General features: G+C 41.5%; 1 protein-coding gene across 1 annotated transcript in view; it reads left to right on the top strand.

The window, feature by feature from the left end:
- The window catches only part of LOC139407213 (N-lysine methyltransferase SMYD2-A-like), a 28,334-nt gene that overhangs the window by 5,666 nt on the left and 896 nt on the right, over positions 1-21,772 (top strand). Inside the window, exons 2-11 of the mRNA XM_071150780.1 lie at positions 12,509-12,572; positions 14,964-15,074; positions 17,397-17,457; positions 18,593-18,717; positions 18,868-18,935; positions 19,708-19,810; positions 20,350-20,460; positions 20,569-20,704; positions 20,909-21,083; positions 21,634-21,742. Coding sequence (XP_071006881.1) covers positions 12,509-12,572; positions 14,964-15,074; positions 17,397-17,457; positions 18,593-18,717; positions 18,868-18,935; positions 19,708-19,810; positions 20,350-20,460; positions 20,569-20,704; positions 20,909-21,083; positions 21,634-21,742 — 1,063 coding nt within the window. The remainder of the gene's footprint in view (positions 1-12,508; positions 12,573-14,963; positions 15,075-17,396; positions 17,458-18,592; positions 18,718-18,867; positions 18,936-19,707; positions 19,811-20,349; positions 20,461-20,568; positions 20,705-20,908; positions 21,084-21,633; positions 21,743-21,772) is intronic.

The following is a 21,772-nucleotide window of genomic DNA, read 5'->3' as shown; positions in this document are numbered from 1 at the left end:
TGATTAAACTGCTTGGAGTAACCCTGCATTGTAAACTGGTCATGGTCAAAAGAAATGGGGCGGCAGGGTAGCCTAGTGGTTAGAGCGTTGGAAGGTTGCAAGTTCAAACCCCCGAGCTGACAAGGTCGCTGTCGTTCTGCCCCTGAACAGGCAGTTAATCCACTGTTCCTAGGCTGTCATTGAAAATAAGAATTTGTTCTTAACTGACTTGGTAAAATAAAAATACAAATCTGACAGTAGCTAAGATGGGGAGAAGTCTGCTCTGCCTTCTTAACAACACTATCAACAAGGCAGGTCCTACAGGCACCTGGACTGTTCAGTCAGGTACAACAAAGAGGGATTTATGATAATTACAAATGGCTCAGAACAGGGCAGCACAGCTGGCCCTTAAATGTACACGGAGAGTTAACATTAATAATATATATGTCAATCTCTCATTGACAAAGTGGAGGAGATTGACTTCATCACTACTTGTTTTTGTAAGAAGTGTTGACAAGCTGAACACACCGAGCTGTCTGTTTAAACTGCTAGCACACAGCTCAGACACCCATGTATACCCCACAAGACATGCCACCAGAGGTCTCGTCACACTCCCCAAGTCCAGAACAGACTATGGGAGGCACACAGTACTACATAGAGCCATGACTACATGGAACTCTATTCCACATCAGGTAACTGATGCAAGCAGTAGAATCAGATTTAAAACACAGATGAATATACACCTTATCAAACTTTCTTCTCAGCCTAGGTTGTGTGTTCTGCAAACAACGGTAAGACTGTAATAATGATATACTGAATGCATTAACAGAAAGTACCATTACCAAACAAGCATTGTAGATGAGAAATTCTGGGAATTAACGGTACATGTACTAGTGAATCAGACACGTGTCTTGTGTGCCATCATTTAAAAAAAAAATTGCTACTGATCGACTAAAAAAATCTTTGTCAACCAACAGCCTGTCGACCAAACAATCGACTATTGTATAGTGGTATACATTTTATATTGTAGATATGTAGTGGTGTAATAATGTTATATGATGTACTGTTTTATATTTTGTTTGATGTGTGATGTACAGTAAGTGCCTTAATGTGTTTGGACCCCAGGGAGAGTAGCTTCTGCCTTGGCAGCAGCTAATTGAGATCCCTAATAAATACAAATACAACACCCTTACATAAAGATGTCAGCTCTTAGTTTGAGACAGTTTGCTATAGCAGGAAAATAATCCCGCAGTATCAGGAAATGTGAATTATTATGTGGATTATAATGAAGGGGTTGATACATTTGTCGTTATGGCAAATCAAGTCTGAAAATTCAAAGTTGAAATGACAAACTTTAGAATCCTTTTTAGAACTCAGACGTACTACAAGTCAAACACACTACTGTGCAGGAACATTCTCAGCAACAAAAGAGTGATAAGATTTAGATCCTACATCTGAATCACATATCCACCCAGGTCGACATGCCCCACTGTTTCTGCCTTAGATCTGTGATATCAGGATTGATTTATATATCATAGCCTTCTAATGAGTATTTGCCATATATTCAGACTGACAGTATTGGCTTACACTACTCTGAATATGAATAGTTTATTTCCAAAACACTATATCCAGTAATACTTGTGTTTTTTTAATATCAGAAATGATTGCTTATGGGTACCTTTATGTGTGTAAAATATTGCTGTTCTCAGATTTTTGTTTCATCGATTTTAGATGTGTATGAAAATGTTGTTTTTTGTGGCAAATGCTTTATGTCCGTTGTTCGGCTGCAATGGAATGTTTCGTATCCTGTATATTTGACATTGATACTGTATGTGGTTGTCTCACCTAGCTATCTAAATATGAATGCACTTACTGTAAGTATTATTTATTTTATTGAACCTTTTATTTAACTAGGCAAGTCAGTTAAGAACATATTCTTATTTACAATGACGGCCTACCAAAAGGTAAAAGGCCTCCTGCGGGGACGGAGGCCTGGGATTAAAAACATATAAAAAGAAATACAGTATAAATACAGGAAAAAACACACATCACAACAAGAGAGAATCATAAAACACGGGACGAGATGTTAAAAACTGTCCATTGTGCCAATAGATGGAATGCACTCACATGAGATTTGCCGTGATGTTGACAGTGTGGCATGGGAGGTTTATTTCTTAGACTGGGTTAAGATGTCAATTATGGGACACATCCTCAGTAGTGTGCCTTCGAATCAGTGGGTGTTTCGGCCTGTAATCACTAAACACCCTCATCAAAGGTGGCCAGCCAAAGGGTGATCAAGCCTTAGCTTGTGTCCGATGCCCAATTAAGATGTCCCACGGGACTATGCAAGGCAGGGGCGTCCTCTTCCCTGAGCCAGCCCTACAGCTGACCGCATACCTCATATGCTCTCCTCAAGTTGGAGGGATCTGAATTGGGTTCTCAGGTGGGGGTGGGGGGTCATGAATTTATAGCCCAGCAAGGGTCCTTCCGTTTGAACCAGATCCACTGGCTGCCTCTTTCAGCTGCTTGAGAAACTGCTCTGACGGTCTGCCGCAGAGCCTGTCCATGGATTCCAAGTTCTTTCAGCAACCTGATGGTGGAAGAAGCCACTAATCCTCTGCATCCCACTTCAACTGGCCAGACTTTTGCATTCCAGCCACGCTGAGTTGCGTCTGCTGCCAACTCTGTGTAAAGCAGTTTCTTACGCTCGTAGGCCTCTTCAACAGAGTTTTCCCACAGGACTGTGAGCTGTATGATGTACACAGCCTTTCATGAAGGGGACCAGAGTACCATGTCTGGCCTAAGGTTGGTAGAAGCAATCTCAGGTGGAAAAATGAGTTGTTGGCCAATATCGACAAGCATCTTCCAGTCCCGGGCCATGGCTAGGTGTCCAGTTTCTCACTTCGTAGGAGGATGCCTTTTCTGTCCCTCCCGGATGAATGTTGTTGTTTTGACGAGATTGCTTGTTTTTGGAGGTAATGAATTGGTTGCACTCTTCTTGGTCTCAAGTGCTGCAGCCAGGCTCTTGAGGACCTGATTGTGCCTCCAGGTGTAGCGGCCTTGTGAGAGGCTGGTCTTGCAACCTGTCATTATATGCCTGAGAGTCGCTGGAGCTGGGCAGAGAGGGCAGGTCGGGTCCTCGTCATACCATTGATGTAGGTTTTTTGGTGATGGAAGCACATCATAAACAGCTCTTATGATGAAGCTGATGTTGCTTGCCTCCATTTGCCAAAGATCACTCCAGTTGACACAACACTACATAAAGAGAGACCTAAGACAACAACATAACAAGGCAGCAAAACATGACAACACAGTCGCAAAGTCGCACAGGATAAGAGCATCTGCTGAATTACGAAAATGTCAAATGTAAATGTTTTACATACAGATCTCACATTACTAAGTATATATTTTTATAATTGATGGCACATATGTATTGATTGTGCATTTCTTTATAACAAACGTAGATAGTTGTTACATTTCACTGTGTAAAACATTATCATTTAGCAAAAAAACATGATTATTTGCCTGTCTGAAATGAAACCAACAAGTGATACAGTTTAAACAAGTACATGTCTGTCATTGAACAACCCCATGCCATGATTATATAGTAAAAAAAAATCACATCTCTCTTTCATAATTTATTTCAACAATAAAAGCTCATTTACCAACATTTCTGACAATGGATTTATTGGGTTTTTGAATTAAACTCTTCATATACAGTGCCTTGCGAAAGTATTCGGCCCCCTTGAACTATGCGACCTTTTGCCACATTTCAGGTTTCAAACATAAAGATATAAAACTGTATTTTTTTGTGAAGAATCAACAACAAGTGGGACACAATCATGAAGTGGAACGACATTTATTGGATATTTCAAACTTTTTTAACAAATCAAAAACTGAAAAATTGGGCGTGCAAAATTATTCATCCCCCTTAAGTTAATACTTTGTAGCGCCACCTTTTGCTGCGATTACAGCTGTAAGTCGCTTGGGGTATGTCTCTATCAGTTTTGCACATCGAGAGACTGACATTTTTTCCCATTCCTCCTTGCAAAACAGCTCAAGCTCAGTGAGGTTGGATGGAGAGCATTTGTGAACAGCAGTTTTCAGTTCTTTCCACAGATTCTCGATTGGATTCAGGTCTGGACTTTGACTTGGCCATTCTAACACCTGGATATGTTTATTTTTGAACCATTCCATTGTAGATTTTGCTTTATATTTTGGATCATTGTCTTGTTGGAAGACAAATCTCCGTCCCAGTCTCAGGTCTTTTGCAGACTCCATCAGGTTTTCTTCCAGAATGGTCCTGTATTTGGCTCTATCCATCTTCCCATCAATTTTAACCATCTTCCCTGTCCCTGCTGAAGAAAAGCAGGCCCAAACCATGATGCTGCCACCACCATGTTTGACAGTGGGGATGGTGTGTTCAGCTGTGTTGCTTTTACGCCAAACATAACGTTTTGCATTGTTGCCAAAAAGTTCAATTTTGGTTTCATCTGACCAGAGCACCTTCTTCCACATGTTTGGTGTGTCTCCCAGGTGGCTTGTGGCAAACTTTAAACAACACTTTTTATGGATATCTTTAAGAAATGGCTTTCTTCTTGCCACTCTTCCATAAAGGCCAGATTTGTGCAATATACGACTGATTGTTGTCCTATGGACAGAGTCTCCCACCTCAGCTGTAGATCTCTGCAGTTCATCCAGAGTGATCATGGGCCTCTTGGCTGCATCTCTGATCAGTCTTCTCCTTGTATGAGCTGAAAGTTTAGAGGGACGGCCAGGTCTTGGTAGATTTGCAGTGGTCTGATACTCCTTCCATTTCAATATTATCGCTTGCACAGTGCTCCTTGGGATGTTTAAAGCTTGGGAAATCTTTTTGTATCCAAATCCGGCTTTAAACTTCTTCACAACAGTATCTCGGCCCTGCCTGGTGTGTTCCTTGTTCTTCATGATGCTCTCTGCGCTTTTAACGGACCTCTGAGACTATCACAGTGCAGGTGCATTTATATGGAGACTTGATTACACACAGGTGGATTGTATTTATCATCATTAGTCATTTAGGTCAACATTGGATCATTCAGAGATCCTCACTGAACTTCTGGAGAGAGTTTGCTGCACTGAAAGTAAAGGGGCTGAATAATTTTGCACGCCCAATTTTTCAGTTTTTGATTTGTTAAAAAAGTTTGAAATATCCAATAAATGTCGTTCCACTTCATGATTGTGTCCCACTTGTTGTTGATTCTTCACAAAAAAATACAGTTTTATATCTTTATGTTTGAAGCCTGAAATGTGGCAAAAGGTCGCAAAGTTCAAGGGGGCCGAATACTTTCGCAAGGCACTGTATGGTCCATTCATTGATGCCCTGCTCTCCTACTACCACAATAATGAGCTTGTAGCGTGGCCAGGGCTCTTTTCCAGAACAGTTTGTGCTCTAGTTTGTCATGATGGGGCTGTCATGACAAATAATGTCCCCCGGGCAAAATGTGTCCCCCTCTGAGTCACAGCCTGCTTAGACAGCTACTGTAGTTGGCTAGCTGAGTATGCAGGTTAAGGTAAATAAGTACAGTAGCTAGCAACGTCATTCTAAAAACATCTTAAATTATTTATTCTTATTTAACAATATGTTCTTATATGAAGACAAATATATGGTAAAGAAATAGTGTTCTCTTTCCAGTCTTTTCGGTCCTCTGAAGCAGCAGGTAGTCAGCAGGTTGTCACCGTCAAAAACACCATGATTGGAGAGCAATTCTGAGGTAAAAATGTTGTGCAGCCTGAGCGAGCGCTTATAAGGTGAAATAGAACTAGAACTGCCCACATCCTCCGTCCTTCGTGACCACTACGAGGTAAAATAGAGGCAAAAATAGAGGCACTATTTGGAATGACAGGCCCAATCTATAAAATCTATTTCTGTATGCTTGCAGTGGAGGGGCTTGTTTTTCTGTAGGCCTATTCCACATAACTGGTCCATGTGGCAACACTTAAGAGAATTATCATTCACAAATTGTAGTACAGTAAAATAACAGCTTTTAATCAAATGGGTGGTTAACAAACAGCTACATGATCTGACATATTTCAAGATGGGAACTTTCTAAGATTTCTAAGAGTTTTGGGATATATTTGTCAGTCAACTTTGTCATTCAAATCAAGTCAGTTTCTTGGAGGTAGGGGGTGCTGTGTTCATAATTTCATTGCGATTTCTAGATACACACATATTAATGTCAATTTTAATTTATTATTTTAACAGACACTCTATGTTGCAGCACACACTCTTTCTATACACCTGAAACTGGAGTAGTCCTGAGGTGAGGTCCCCGTAAGTACAGATGTGCTGTCATCTGCAAGATCACCTGCACACTAAGCACAGATGCCAGTTCAACGTCTAGTTTTGATCTATATTTGGTTGAGTTCTCAACTTACGTGAATTCAACGTGAAATAAACAAAACATTTCACCATCTCATTGGATTTAAGTTAAATGTTGGGTGAAAAAAATACGACATTCTCTTACGACTCTTTTTTTCTTCTTCTCCGCGTTGATTCTACGTTATCACATTGCATTTTTTGGTTGGAATTACATGGAAACAACGTTGATTCAACCAATTTATCCCCAGTCAACACCTTGAAAGATCTAGATACTATCTTCTCTTTCTCCAATCCTTCTTTTTTCCCGTCGAGAGGGATCATTCCATCGTCCCGAAGGCAGAAAATGTCTTTGTCTTTGACAGTTTCTCTGGGGCTGGCTACTTGTTTTTGTCTTTGTGACAGCTTCTCTGGGGCTGGCTGCTTGTCTTTGTCTTTGTGACAGCTTCTCTGGGGCTGGCTACTTGTTTTTGTCTTTGTGACAGTTTCTCTGGGGCTGGCTGCTTGTCTTTGTCTTTGTGACAGTTTCTCTGGGGCTGGCTGCTTGTCTCTGTCTTTGTGACAGTTTCTCTGGGTCTGGCTGCTTGTCTCTGTCTTTGTGACAGCTTCTCTGGGGCTGGCTGCTTGTCTCTGTCTTTGTGACAGTTTCTCTGGGGCTGGCTGCTTGTCTCTGTCTTTGTGACAGTTTCTCTGGGGCTGGCTGCTTGTCTTTGTCTTTGTGACAGCTTCTCTGGGGCTGGCTGCTTCTCTTTGTCTTTGTGACAGCTTCTCTGGGGCTAGCTGCTTGTCTTTGTCTTTGTGACAGTTTCTCCGGGGCTGGCTGCTTGTCTCTGTCTTTGTGACAGTTTCTCCGGGGCTGGCTGCTTGTCTTTGTCTTTGTGACAGTTTCTCCGGGGCTGGCTGCTTGTCTCTGTCTTTGTGACAGTTTCTCCGGGGCTGGCTGCTTGTCTCTGTCTTTGTGACAGTTTCTCCGGGGCTCGCTGCTTGCCTCTGTCTTTGTGACAGTTTCTCCGGGGCTGGCTGCTTGTCTTTGTCTTTGTGACAGTTTCTCCGGGGCTGGCTGCTTGTCTCTGTCTTTGTGACAGTTTCTCTGGGGCTGGCTGCTTGTCTCTGTCTTTGTGACAGTTTCTCCGGGGCTGGCTGCTTGTCTCTGTCTTTGTGACCGTTTCTCCGGGGCTGGCTGCTTGTCTTTGCAATAGCCTAGTAGTAAATACATGCGTGAGACCTTTTTAAATGCTCACCCTTAATGGATAACATAGCAAATATGAATGCCTATTCAATTATTCTAACAGTTCAGTTCTCTTTCTGTGCAATTAAAAATGTGCCCTTGTGAGCTGAACTACTGACCTGTGTCCTTGTTTATGCATTTGGTGGTGGTTCACTTCATTTAATTACTTGGCAGAAAATAACCTCTCCTAGAAGTCACATGAAGAACAATTTGTTCTTACAGATTACTGCTATATTTGGATGATTTGCATTTGCATTCTCTATTATATTGCTGTATGATCAGCATCTGTCATGAAGGGCACCATTTATTTATGGGATAAGAACCCCTTTGCCTTTGGTTCTCATATGTAGCGTATGTCTTATGTTGTTATGCTCTTAGATCTGTATCATGTTCTCTTTCTGAAATGCCAAAGTGTCTGTTCATTTTATCAAGAGAGACTTTTCAAAGGAGAATATACTGTGTGCTATTCATTAAACCTTAACCTTTTCTCTTATCCCTGTCCTTTTTAGAGACAAGTATAAAAGTTCAAGTAAACTTTTGTGCTTCTATCTGAGAAAAATAAAAAAAGAGATGTTTCACTGCAGGAAGACAAGACATCTCTTTGTAAATGCTATAGATGTAGGATCTTAAAGGAAAAACCCACCAAATCCACTCATTCCTTTAATTATCTGGTGTTAAATAACACTAATATGTGAGAACAATATTTTTTGTGAAGAAATATGTCATTTGGGGGTTATAATGTTGGTAGCAACGTGAAAGATCGTTGTGGAAATCTGTTGCAGCTCAAGTTGACTACAAAATCCACAATGCAATGCTCTCTTTATGGGCTGGCTAGGTAGCTAGCTAGCTAGCAAACATAGCTACACACAATAATATCAAAGACAATATCAGCTGGTAAAGTATCTAGTTAGTTGTAAAATCACCTATCAATTTATTAGTCTACAATCTCATCATGTTCAACCTGCAGATTGATGTGCCTCACAGAGTGGAATCAAACATTTACAATTGGCACATATACTTTTTGAGGAGATGGGAAACGTTGCCCATGCTACATCAGTGGGCCATACGGTGCATTCTGGGCGATTCTGGGACAAAGAGCGCTCTCCTTCAAGGAGTGAATGGGAGTCTATTGGGCGCTAGCTCAAAAACCCAACATTAGCACGAATCTCATCAACAAGAAGTACAACATTACAAATATTTTCTGAGATATGAGATGACGAACTTGCTATCTATAATATCGCATAGCTTTGGAATTGTGACATGATGTACTTTAGAGAAAAATAGGCACGCTTCTCAACACATATACGGACTTTGAGAAGGGATTGCGTGATGATAAAAAAATTGAAAAATTATTAATTTAGCAACCGTGTGCTGCAGCATGACAATGTGAATTACAAATTTCTCGAGGTAGGAATATCGCAAAAATATGATACATTTCTCATTTGAGAGAAGACATCCTCCCGAGTTATGACATCGGACAGTATTGAAATCTGACATGTATTATAGACGTTTTCACGATCTAAAAGTCATATTCCTATTAACTTCCAGTGTGGTGAGAGCAATTTTATCACATTGCTACGTCATACGTCATTGATTTCTGCCTGCTTGAATGTCAGTAACTGAGATACACATGAACACATGAAATTACCCAGGGAATCGATAAAACATCACTTAGGCATGCACAACAATAATTTAACATCCAAAATGGGTGAACCTTTCCCTTAATTTGTGCCAGTTTGCTACAGCAGGAAAATAATCCTGCAGCAATAGGAAATGTGAATGTAGATTATAATTAATGGGGAAAGCCAGTATGAGGGTTTGCGCTCAGGCTAAAATGAAAGGTGGCCGGTGCGTGGGAGAGAAAATATCTGTAGAGTTGAAAAAGTACTCTCACAAGTGGAAGGTGCTATATATATATATATATATATATATATATATATATATATAAAATGGAACAGGGCGTATGTTTCAGCCTTATGCCTTCATCAGTGCGGTACAAACAAATTAAGAAGACACGTACTGAAGAAGACACCTGCTGTGCATAACAGGCGCAACAGGAGCAGATAGTTGATTAGAGACTGGCGAATGGGAAGTCAATGCATATTAACAAGGAGGATATACACTACCCTTCAAAAGTTTGGGGTCACTTAGAAATGTCCTTGTTTTTTAAATAAAAGCACATGTTTGGCCATTAAAATAACATAAAATTGATCAGAAATACAGTGTAGACATTGTTAATGTTGTAAATGACTACTGTAGTTGGAAATGGCAGATTTTTTAATGGAATATCTACGTAGGCGTACAGAGGCCCATTATCAGCAACCATCACTCCTGTGTTCCAATGGCACGTTGTGTTAGCTAATCCAAGTTTATAATTTTAAAAGGCTAATTGATCATTAGAAAACCCTTTTGCAATTATGTTAGCACAGCTGAAAACTGTTGTTCTGATTTAAAGAAGCAATAAAACTGGCCTTCTTTAGACTAGTTGATTATCTGGAGCATCAGCATTTGTGGGTTCGATTACAGGCTCAAAATGGCCAGAAACAAATAACTTTCTTCTGAAACTCATCAGTTTATTCTTTTTCTGAGAAATTAACGTGAGAAATTGCCAAGAAACTGAAGAGCTCGTACAACGCTGTGTACTCCTCCCTTCACAGAACAGTACTAACTGTCTCTAACCAGAATAGAAAGAGGAGTGGGAGGCCCCGGTGCACAACTGAGCAAGAGGACATTAGAGTGTCTAGTTTGAGAAACAGAAGTCCCCGTCTTAACATCAACAGTGAAAAGGCGACTCTGGGATGCTGGCCTTCTAGTCAGACTTGCAAAGAAAAAGCCATATCTCAGACTGGCTAATAAAAAGAAAAGATTAAGATTGGCAAAAGAACACAGACAATGGACAGAGGAAGATTGGAAAAAAGTATTATGGACAGACAAATCTAAGTTTGAGGTGTTCAGATCAGAAAGAAGAACATTCGTGAGACGCAGTAAAAATGAAAAGATGCTGGAGGAGTGCTTGACGTCATCTGTCAAGCAAGGTGGAGGCAATGTGATGGTCTGGGGGTGCTTTGGTAGTTGTAAAGTGGGAGATTTGTACAGGGTAAAAGGGATCTTGAAGAAGGAAGGCTATCACATTTTGCAACGCCATGCCATACCCTGTGTACTGTGCTTAATTGGAGCCAATTTCCTCCTACAACAGGACAATGAAACAAAGCACAGCTCCAAACTATGCAATAACTATTTAGGGAAGAAGCAGTCGGCTGGTATTCTGTCTGTAATGGAGTGGCCAGCACAATCACCGGATCTCAACGCTATTGAGCTGTTGTGGGAGCTGCTTGACCGTAAGAAGTGCCCATCAAGCCAATCCAACTTGTGGGAGGTGCTTCAGGAAGCATGGGGTGAAATCTCTTACCTCAACACATTGACAACTAGAATGCCAAAGGTCTGCAAGGCTGTAATTGCTGCAAGTGGAATATTAAACATTAAAAAAAGTTTTTTTAACCAGGTAGGCCAGTTGAGAACAAGTTCTCATTTACAACTGCGACCTGGCCAAGATAAAGCAATGCGACACAAACAACAACACTGAGTTACACATGGGATAAACTAACATACAGTCATTAACAGAATAGAAAAAAATCTATATACCGTGTGTGACGAAAGCAAAGTTTGAAGGACGCAATTATTATTTCAATTAAAAATCATTATTTATAACCATGTCAACGTCTTCACTATAAGTCCTACACATTTCATGTATGTTTTCATGGAAAACAAGGACATGTCTAAGTGACCCCAAACCTTTGAACGGTAGTGTAGATTATAATTAATGGAAATTTTTTCTAGGGGTTGATCAGTTTTTTTACTAGGGCAAATCAAGTCTGATATTTTAAAGTTTAAATTACAAACTTTAGTAGCTTTTTTAAACCTCGACTACACTGCAAGTTTGCATTTCCTGCTGTGCAGAAAAATTAAAATTAAAATTAAGATCCTACATCTGTAGCAAGTTTTTATTGATTTTTTATCTCTTCTCTCATACATGAGACATTTGAGATATCCAGCTGCTTTAATTGCTGTAATGTAGTCTGTCACTATTATGCAATAGATGGATTGACGATGCTGCTCTTTAGTCAAAAAGGAGAGTAAAAAATAACCGTTTGGAAGTTGCAACCCCTTTTTGGCTGTAGACAACACCTGCGGGATTAGTAAGTTCATCTTGAGACCAATGGTTCAGTCTTTAGCCATAACCCTAAAGGAACTAGATAGCCTACAACCCACTGCAACGGGAGGTCTTGACTCCCAGCTCCATAGACTCCCTGCAGTATCAGTGGCGTGTTTGGTGTTTTCTACTGTTCTTGTTCTCTGTGTCTGAAATGGCAGCTGGTCCAACTCAAAGGGCACATCTATTAATACCCCAGAATGTTTCAAAGGCTACAGTCCCCCTCGGTTAGGTCGGGAGAAACCCCATTAACAACTCCTGCCCCCACCTCAGGAGGAATGGGTTGCTCCGTAAAACTGACAACACACACAGACAGATACACACAACACACAGTGATGAAGACACCAGTTGTCTTGCCTTTTTCTCTCTTTGAACCGGCACTCAAAATGTGACTGTGAAGATCAACTACAGACTGGCATGTCTCAGCCATACATGTCATGTGTGTGTATCTACAGCAGTTGTGTATGCCATGTTCATCAGGAACCATATTCAGGGTTGGGGCCAAATCCATTTCAACTCAGTCAATAAAGGAAGTTAATTGAAATGGAATTGACTCCTTACTATGTTTGGCAGTGGCTGCTAAACTGTGTCATGATAGCATACCACTGGGCTCTGTGAAGCAGTATTTACCTGGCTGTAATGCCCTGTTTGTAACAGTATTAGGTGAAAATGTGACTAGAAGCTATGGATGTTTTAGTACTCATTCCCCACTAACCCATTGTCTTGTCACCCATAGGAAGGAGGGCTTGGCAAAATGCGGGAAGTGCAAAAAAGCGTTGTATTGCAATGTGAAATGCCAGGTAAGACATGATGATGGTGGTGATGACATTGCACGTACATACAGTACAAGTCAAAGTTTGGACACACCTACTCATTCAAGGGTTTTTCTTTATTTTTACTATTTACCACGTTGTAGAATAATAGTGAAGACCTCAACTATGAAATAACACATATGGAATCATGTAGTAACCAAAAAAGTGTTAAACAAATCAAAATATATTTTGGATTTTAGATTCTTCAAAGTAGCCACCCTTTGCTTTGATGACAGCTTTGCACACTCTTGACATTCTCTCAACCAGCTTCACCTGGAATGCTTTTCCAACAGTCTTGAAGGACTTGGCTGCTTTTCCTTCACTCTGAGGTCCAACTCATTGCAAACCATCTCAATTGGGTTGAGGTTGGGTGATTGTGGAGGCCAGGTCATCTGATGCAGCACTCCATCACTCTCCTTCTTGGTCAAATAGCCCTTACACAGCCTGGAGGTGTGTTTTGGGTCATTATCCTTTTGAAAAACAAATGATAGTCCCACTAAGCGCAAATCAGATGGGATGGCGTATCACTGCAGAATGCTGTGGTAGCCATGCTGGTTAAGTGTGCCTTGAGTTCTAAATAAATCACAGACGGTGTCACCAGCAAAGCACCCCCAAACATCACACCTCTTCCTCCATGCGTCACCGTGGGAACCACACATGCGTTCACCTACTCTGCGTCTCACAAAGACATGGCGGTTGGAACTACAAATCTTAAGATTGGACTCATCAGACCAAAAGACAGATGGAAATCTTTCCAATGTCCATTGCTATTGTTTCTTGGCCCAAGCAAGCTTCTTCTTATTATTGGTGTCCTTTAGTAGTGGTTTCTCTGCAGCAATTAGACCATGAAGGCCTGATTCATGCAGTCTCTTCTGAACAGTTGATGTTGAGATGTCTGTTACTTGAACTTTGGAGCATTTATTTGGGCTGAAATCTGAGGTGCTTTTAACTCTAATGAACTTATCCTCTGCAGCAGAGGTAACTCTGGGTCTTCCTTTCCTGTGGCGGTCCTCATGAGAGCCAGTTTCATCATGGCGCTTGATGGTTTTTGCGAATGCACTTGAAGAAACTTTAAAAGTTCTTGAAATTTTCAGGATTGACTGAGCATCATGTCTTAAAGTAATGATGGACTGTCATTTCTCTTTGCTTGTGCTGTTCTTGCCATAATATGGACTTGGTCTTTTACCAAATAGGGCTGTCTTCTGTATACCACCCCTACCTTGTCACAACACAACTGATTGGCTCAAACGCATTAAGAAGGAAAGAAGTTCCACAAATTAACTTTTTTTTAAGGCACACCTGTTAATTGTAATGCATTCCAGGTAAATTCCTCATGAAGCTGGTTGGGAGAATGCCAAGAGTGTGCAAAGCTGTCATAAAGGCAAAGGAAAATAACCTTTAAAGAATCTCAAATATAACATATACTTTGATTTATTTAACACTTTTTTGGTTACTACATAATTCCATATGTGTTTTTTCATAGTTGTGATATCTTCACTACTATTCTACAGTGTAGATAATAGTTTTAAAAAAAATCCCTTGAATGAGTAGGTGTCTCCAAACTTTTGACTGGTACTGTACATGCATACAGCTATAGACAAGTACCTAACATTGCATTATCTTCCAGCATCAGTGTGTATACTGTATACTCTCAGTTCTGAATGTGAAGTCCTGTGTGTTTTATATTAGAGGGCAGATAATGTGTCACTAATATCCTGTAGGCAGAATGCCTATAGTTCCAGGAATGGCTGAGGGCATGGATGGGGCTTTGGTAGTGGAGTTAGTTTTGGAGTGGGTAGTTAAGGGGGTAGAGGATATACTATATCAGCAGGGTTAGGGGAAAGCATATAGTTTGGGTTAGGGTCATCCCTAAAGACTGGTTGTTTCGAATTGTGGCTTAATGTGGTCGGAGATATTTTCTGTCGGGCATGAGTAATGGGGGTGTACTTCTGAAACCCTACCTCTTCAAAGAGTATCTTAAATATCCCACAGAACCCCCCCCCCCCCCCCCCCCCCAACTAGCATTGACTTTGCCGTACTTACTATGACTGTGATATGTGGTTGTCCCACCTATCTATCTCAAGATGAATGCAAGTCGCTATGGATAAGAGTTTCCGCTAATTGACTAAAATGTAAATGTAATTGGAGACGGGGAGGTAGCTTGTAATAGAGGGGCAAATATGTAGGGGGTAATATGATCCAAAGTCTGTGGAGTTGCATGCTGTCTGACTATATCTCTTTAGCACGCTCCATCCAATCACTCAATGACATCAAACGGAGTATGAGTGGAGGCTAGCACAAATTATACAGTGGTGGTATCAAATGGACACCTTTAGTGGTCCAACATTCTTAAACATAACTCCTGTGTGTGTTCCTCAGAAAGGGGATTGGGCCATGCACAAGCTGGAGTGTGGGGCCATGATAGCGTACGGGGAGAACTGGTGTCCGTCTGAGTCCGTCCGACTGGTGGCTAGGATAATCGCCAAACAGGTGAGAGAGAGAAGTAGCTCTATTCCACAGTCACTACCAGTAACTCTACCAGTGTGATGATGAGCAGTATCCAGATCCATCGGATGTAGTGATCACAATATAGTAGCCATATCTAGGACAACCTTTTTGCAGGAATCTCCTTGCGAATGATTTTGCCGAAGATTGTAAGAGGTCGTACAATACGTTTTTGTAGTGATTCCAATGTTGTTGATGTAAAACATATTTGTTAGTCCGTGGTGTGTAATGAGGAGTAAACAGACATTGCACTTGACACATTTATGAAATTGCTTATTCCAATTACTAATAAGCATGCACACATTAAGAAGAGAAAGAAAAGGACGGTTAAATCCCACATGAATTGATGAGGAATTTTTTACAAATGGCATGATTGAGAAGGACGAGGCTAAAGGAATGACAAATAAGTCTGGCTACACAACAGATTGGCAAGCATATTGCAATTTGAGAAATCATGTGACTAAACTGAGTAAAAAGAAGAAGAAACTACACTGAAAGAATGATAGTAAAAAGCTTTGGAGCACCTTCAATTACATTTTGGGGAAAAAGGCTATCTCAGTTCCATCATTCATTGAATCAGATGGCTCATTCATTACAAAACCAACTGATATTGCCAACTACTTCAATGATTTTTTCATTGGCAATATTAGCAAACTTAGGCATGACATGCCAGCAACAAATGGAATGGAAAATTACTGAGGAATGGACGATATTGCCACTCCTATTTGCCATATCTTCAATTTATGCCTAAGGGCTCTCAGACCTGGAGGGAAGCAAAGCCCCCTTTACTGGCTCAAATAGCTGACCAATCAGCCTGTTACCAATCCTTAGTAAAGTTTTGGAGTGTTTGACCAGATACAATGCTATTTTACAGTAAACAAATTGACAACAGACTTTCAGCACGCTTATAAGGAAGGACATTCAACAAACACAGCACTTACACAAATGAGTGATGATTGTCTCAGAGAAATTGGTAATACAAATATTTTAGGGGCTGTTTGGTTAGACTTCAGTGCGTCTTTTGACCTTTTCGACCATAGTCTGCTGATGGAAAACGTATGTGTTATGGCTTTACACCCCCTGCTATATTGTGGATAAAGAGTTACCTGTCTAACAGAACACAGAGGGTGTTCTTTTAATGCACCACAACGGTGAACATACGCCAACCAAAACAAATGCCCCAAACACGGGGGACTTAAACAGTCCAGCAAAAAACCCAAACACACGGACAACCGTGACACACAGACGTGTACACATGTACATCGAATAATCCCGCACAGCCAGCAGGTGGGCCGGCTGGTAAATAAAGCCCAACCAATCAGCCTAAACCAAACACAGGTGAAACCAATAAACAGAAAAGGGGAAAAAAGGTGGCAGCTAATAGGCCGGTGACGACGACCGCCGAGCGCCACCCGAACAGGAAAGGGAGCCCCCTTCGGTAGGAGTTGTGACACTTAGGGAAATTGTAAATGGCTCAGAACAGGGCAGCACAGCTGGCCCTTGGTTGTACACAGAGAGCAAACATTAGTAATATGCATGTAAATCTCTCTTGGCTCAAAGTAGAGGAGAGATTTACTTCATCACTACTGGTATTTGAGAGAGGTATTGACATGTTGAAAGCAGTGAGCTTTGTTTAAACGACTAGCACACAGTCCCCAAGTCCAGAACAGACTATGGGAGGTGCACAGTACTAGATCGAGCCATGACTACATGAAACTTTTCCACATCAGGTAACTAATACAAGCAGTAGAATAAGATTTAAAAAATATATAAAAATATATCTTATGTAACAGCGAGGACTATGAAGCAACATAGAGTATGGGCCTGAGGGCACACACTTAGTTTGTTATAAATTCATTACAGAATTTACTGTAATATTTTTCAAATTGTATAACTGCCTTAGTTTTGCCGGACCCCAGGAAGAGTAGTGGCTGCCTAATTTCATAATTAATAAACGCCAAAATCACTTTTTTTCTTATGTCAAATGGTTTTGTTATGTTTCAGTCTTCTGTGATGTATTTAAAGTGTCATATTGGGATGCAAACTCAATGTAATACATTTTAACTCTATATCTGACATGGTACAGGTGTCTTCTTTTTTAAGCCCATAACCATGTGTGTGAGGTGTTTCAAAGTAGATTTGTTTAAGACTACCAAGAAACACTCTGTGTGATCCTGATTTAGACCACTGCAGTAAAAGCTTAAGGTCTGTATGGTATCTGTGTTGTTAGTGCTGCTCGTTGTTTTGGGATGCTTATTTTGGCAGACAGAGGGTGTTAACTCAACTGTCTCTTGTCTGTTTCTGCAGAAAGCCCAGAAAGACAGGAGTACATCAGAGAAGCTGCTGCTGATTGGAGAGCTGGAATCACGTACTAACAAAACACCCACAGAGAGAATGAGTCAATACACTGAGTGTTCCATTGTGTTGTCTGCTTACTGTCGTTCTGTGTGAGAGACATACATCTCTTTCATCATGGTACTGAACGTGACACAAAGTAAAGGAAGATGCAACGATAGTGTAATGAATTCGGGGGGGGGGGGGGGGGTTCCGAATTCATTACACTATCGTTGCATCTTCCTTTACTTTGTGTCACGTTCAGTACCACCAATGTAGCAAATCTGGGGTGTGGCCCCGATCGGGACCCGAATCCGGGTCCAGTGACTGTCAACCCAACCCCTTAGCTGTTAAGCCTAGAGATCCAAAACTAATGAGAAGGTTGTTAGGTGTTGGGTTTAGGTCGCTACAATATACTGTATGTACAGTATAATGTAATCTAGTGTAATTGTCATTCATCCCATGTTTTTGGCCCTAATACTGTTTGCTTTTGAACAACATCTTATCTTCAAACCTAGTCTTCAGAGAGACAGAGTAGTGTTGTCAAGCTGGCCCTCTCTATTTATACATTAGTGAGAAATGTTACCCGACACTCTCCTCTACCAGGCCTTTACTAGAGCCTCCCAACGAATGTCCCCCTTATAGAATAAATCCATTCATCCTGAATGCACAGCAGCTTTACATACATTGAACATACAATTAATTAGAGCATTGGACTTGTAACTGAAAGGTTACAAGATCGAATCCCCGAGCTGACAAGGTAAAAATCTGTCGTTCTGACCCTGAACAAGGCAGTTAACCCGCTGTTCCTAGGCCGTCATTGAAAATAAGAATTTGTTCTTAACTGACTTTCCTAGTGAAATAAACTTTCAAAATATGAATGGTTTGGGAGGGACTCTTGATTGGAAGCTCTTTGCAGTTGTCCAAGGATTAGCATGGAAGGAAAGACCCTCTCAGGGAGCCCACAAGGATTAGCATGGAAGGAAAGACCCTCTCAGGGAGTCCAGAGCAGTAAGAGCAGCAGAAGTTTATATCCAACTTTATTCATACATCTCTTCGACAATAAGGTTTGTGGAGACACCATCATTTGTAATATTTTACACAATCTTTAAGTGAGTTTCTCTCTGTCTCTCTCCTTCTATCCATCCCTCCTTCATTGTGTCTCTCAGACATAGACGATGTAGACATTGAGAAGAGGGAGATGAACGAGGGAGACATAGCCAGCCTGCACCAGTTCTACTCCAAAAACCTGGACTTCCCCAGCAAAACAGCCCTCCTCACACTTTTCTCACAGGTAAAACACACACACCCTCACATTTTCTCTGCAGTTTTAATTACAAAGAAAAACTATTGTCTTTCATATCACCTCAGTATCCCTCTAGTTTCTGTCTTATTGTAGGTCTGTACCCATTCTGGGACTCCTTCCCTATATTCTGTCTTCCAGGTCAATTGTAATGGCTTCACAGTGGAGGATGAGGAGTTGTCGAAAATGGGCTCAGCAGTCTACCCTGAGTAAGAATACACACACACACACACACACACACACACACACACACACACACACACACACACACACACACACACACACACACACACACACACACACACACACACACAAGGGAAAGCGAATCCTAGACCTGCATAAAAAGGAAACTCCCTTCTGTGGTGGTGGGCAATTTGAAAATGGTGTCACGCACACACGGGCTGTTTGGTTATAAATCTCCTTGGATAGTGAGTGTGTAGTAAAGTGTCTGTATTTGCCCACTCAGCCTGTGGTAGTTCTTTTCAGTCCTTCGTTCTCTCCATAGGCCCATGCCTAGCTCACTATTTAGGGCCCGACACATTTAAGAGAGGCCTACTGTATGTTTCCTTTGAAAAGAGATGGCTTATCCTGGCCACCACAACAGCTAAGCGCATACTCTTAAGGCATTGGAAGAAATAATATCCCACTCCCTTTGATGAGTGGGCCAGTGCCATGGCACAGCTGGCTAGCTATGAGAGAGTTTATTTTATTCGCATCTGGGTAAACTAGACCGCTAACCAAAAAGAGAGGCCTCTGTGACCTCAGTATAGTCTATATAGTGAATGTTAACACAAAAAAATACATGTAAACAGTTATGATGAAGTTGTTCCCTCTGGGAGTGTTTGTCGTTCCTATGGCGATGTTATTAGCATCTCTCTTCCGTATTTTTCCCCTTCTCTCTGTCTCCCATTTATTTCCCATTTCTCTCCCTCTTTGTTCCCATGCTCACCCCCCATCTATCTCCTTTTCTGTCTCTCTCAGTGTGGCCCTGGTAAACCACAGTTGCTGCCCTAACGTCATAGTGACGTACAAGGGGAATGTGGCCGAGGTCCGGGCTGTGCAGGACATGACCCCTGGGGAAGAGGTAAGGATGGGGACAGCTGTTGGAAGGCAGTGGTGGGTTGGTGTCAAGGTTCAATGTTTCAGGTAGGAAGGGGGAGAGTATTGAGGGGTTAAGGGAAGGGGCAGGTAGAAGTGGGCAACAGTGTCATGTATTGAATTGCTAGTACGCTGCTGAGTCAGAGAAGTGCATAGTGGGAATGAACCTTGTCATGACCGGGGTTGGTTGTAGACAGGTGACAGGAAGTTAGGTCATAGGTGGCTTGCAGTAGTCTCGTCTGTGTCTCTCATCTTGGCAAGGAGGCTTTTGAGGAACATACTGTAGATAGTGGAGTGTGTGGCTTAGTGGCGTCTCAGAAGATGAAGGGAGGGAGGACGAGAAGGAGCAGACACAGCAGCAGCTGAATAAACAGCTCTGCAGGGTTATTTTAAAACCTGTTCTGAGGACTGCTGATCAAAAAAGCTGAGCCGATATGAAATAGATCTCACTGATCTCAATATACGACTTGTATGAATAGTAACTTAAATGGTGAATGTTTATACATGTATTGTGTGTGTTCCCAGGTGTTCACCAGCTACATAGACCTCCTCTACCCTACAGCAGACAGAAATGAGAGGTTGAGAGACGCCTACTATTTCACCTGCGACTGCAAAGAGTGTAAAACCAAATCTAAAGTAAGAGGCTGATTGATGTATGATCATCAGTTACTTCCTAAACCTTGAATATTCATATTTGAATAATATAATAATTAAGATTTTAAACCCAAATGTTAATTGTTTTAGGACAAGTTGAAGCTGAAGGTGCGTAAGAGAAACAAGCCTCCAGGACCGGAGGAGATCAGTAGCATGATGCGCTACGCTAGGAACACCATCAAAGAGTTCCGTTCTGCCAAACAAATAGCAGAAAAACATCAGAAAAATATCCTTTGTGGTCCTTCTCTCCATGTAGCCTCTCAATCTGGGTTAAAGTGGACGAGTTTAGAGATGCAAATAAGTGTCTTATATTATAGGTTTTAATTTCTGCCCAACAGCTCAAATATCTACAGCGTGGAAGTTGGCTTACAGTTTCACTGGCTAAGTTCCTGATTCTGTAAATTGAGTCTTGACCTTGACTCTTGAGCACCCCCTGGAGAGCTGATGGAGATGTGCCAGCTGAGCCTGGACAAGATGGGTGAGGTGTTTGAGGACTCCAACGTGTACATGCTGCACATGATGTACCAGGCCATGGGAGTGTGTCTCTACATGGGGGATTGGGACGAAGCCATCCGCTATGGAGAGAAGGTCCTCAAACCCTACAGGTACTGATCCATACATATACATAGAACCCTTCAGGGAATAATCCATACTTACACCTAGAACCCTTGACGTACTAATCCATACATACACCTAGAACCCTTCAAAGACTGATCCATACATACAAATAGAACCCTTCAAGGAATAATCCATACTTACACCTAGAACCCTTCAAGTACTGATCCATACATACACCAAGAACCCTACATGTACTGATCCATACAGACACCTAGAACCCTTAAAGGACTGATCCATACATACACCTAGAACCCTTCAGGGACTGATCCATACATACACATAGAACCCTTCAAGTACTGATCCATACATACACATAGAACCCTTAAAGGACTGATCCATACAAACACCTAGAACCCTACAGAAACTGATCCATTTTCACCTAGAACCCTTTAGGTTATGATCCGTTTCCTCACCTGTCAAATTGATACAGTATAGCTGTAATGTTTATCTCCCCAGGTTTGTACCGTGATGATTCTTACCTGTCTAGGTCAGCTGATGGCTGTATAGTAACCATATACCTTTTCTTGACCTCTCTAGCATACTGTACCCTCCCTACTCCATGAATGTGGCCTCCATGTATCTGAAGTTGGGCCGTCTGTACCTGGGCCTGGAGAGAAAGTTATCTGGCATCGACGCCCTGAAGAAGGTAACATTACTAGAAGCCTGTTAGTTCCAT

This window comes from Oncorhynchus clarkii, chromosome 4 (genome assembly GCF_045791955.1).
Source record: "Oncorhynchus clarkii lewisi isolate Uvic-CL-2024 chromosome 4, UVic_Ocla_1.0, whole genome shotgun sequence".
Lineage (NCBI taxonomy): Eukaryota > Metazoa > Chordata > Actinopteri > Salmoniformes > Salmonidae > Oncorhynchus > Oncorhynchus clarkii.
Note: the sequence above shows the minus strand (reverse complement) of the source record. Positions and strands in the feature narration are given on the sequence as shown.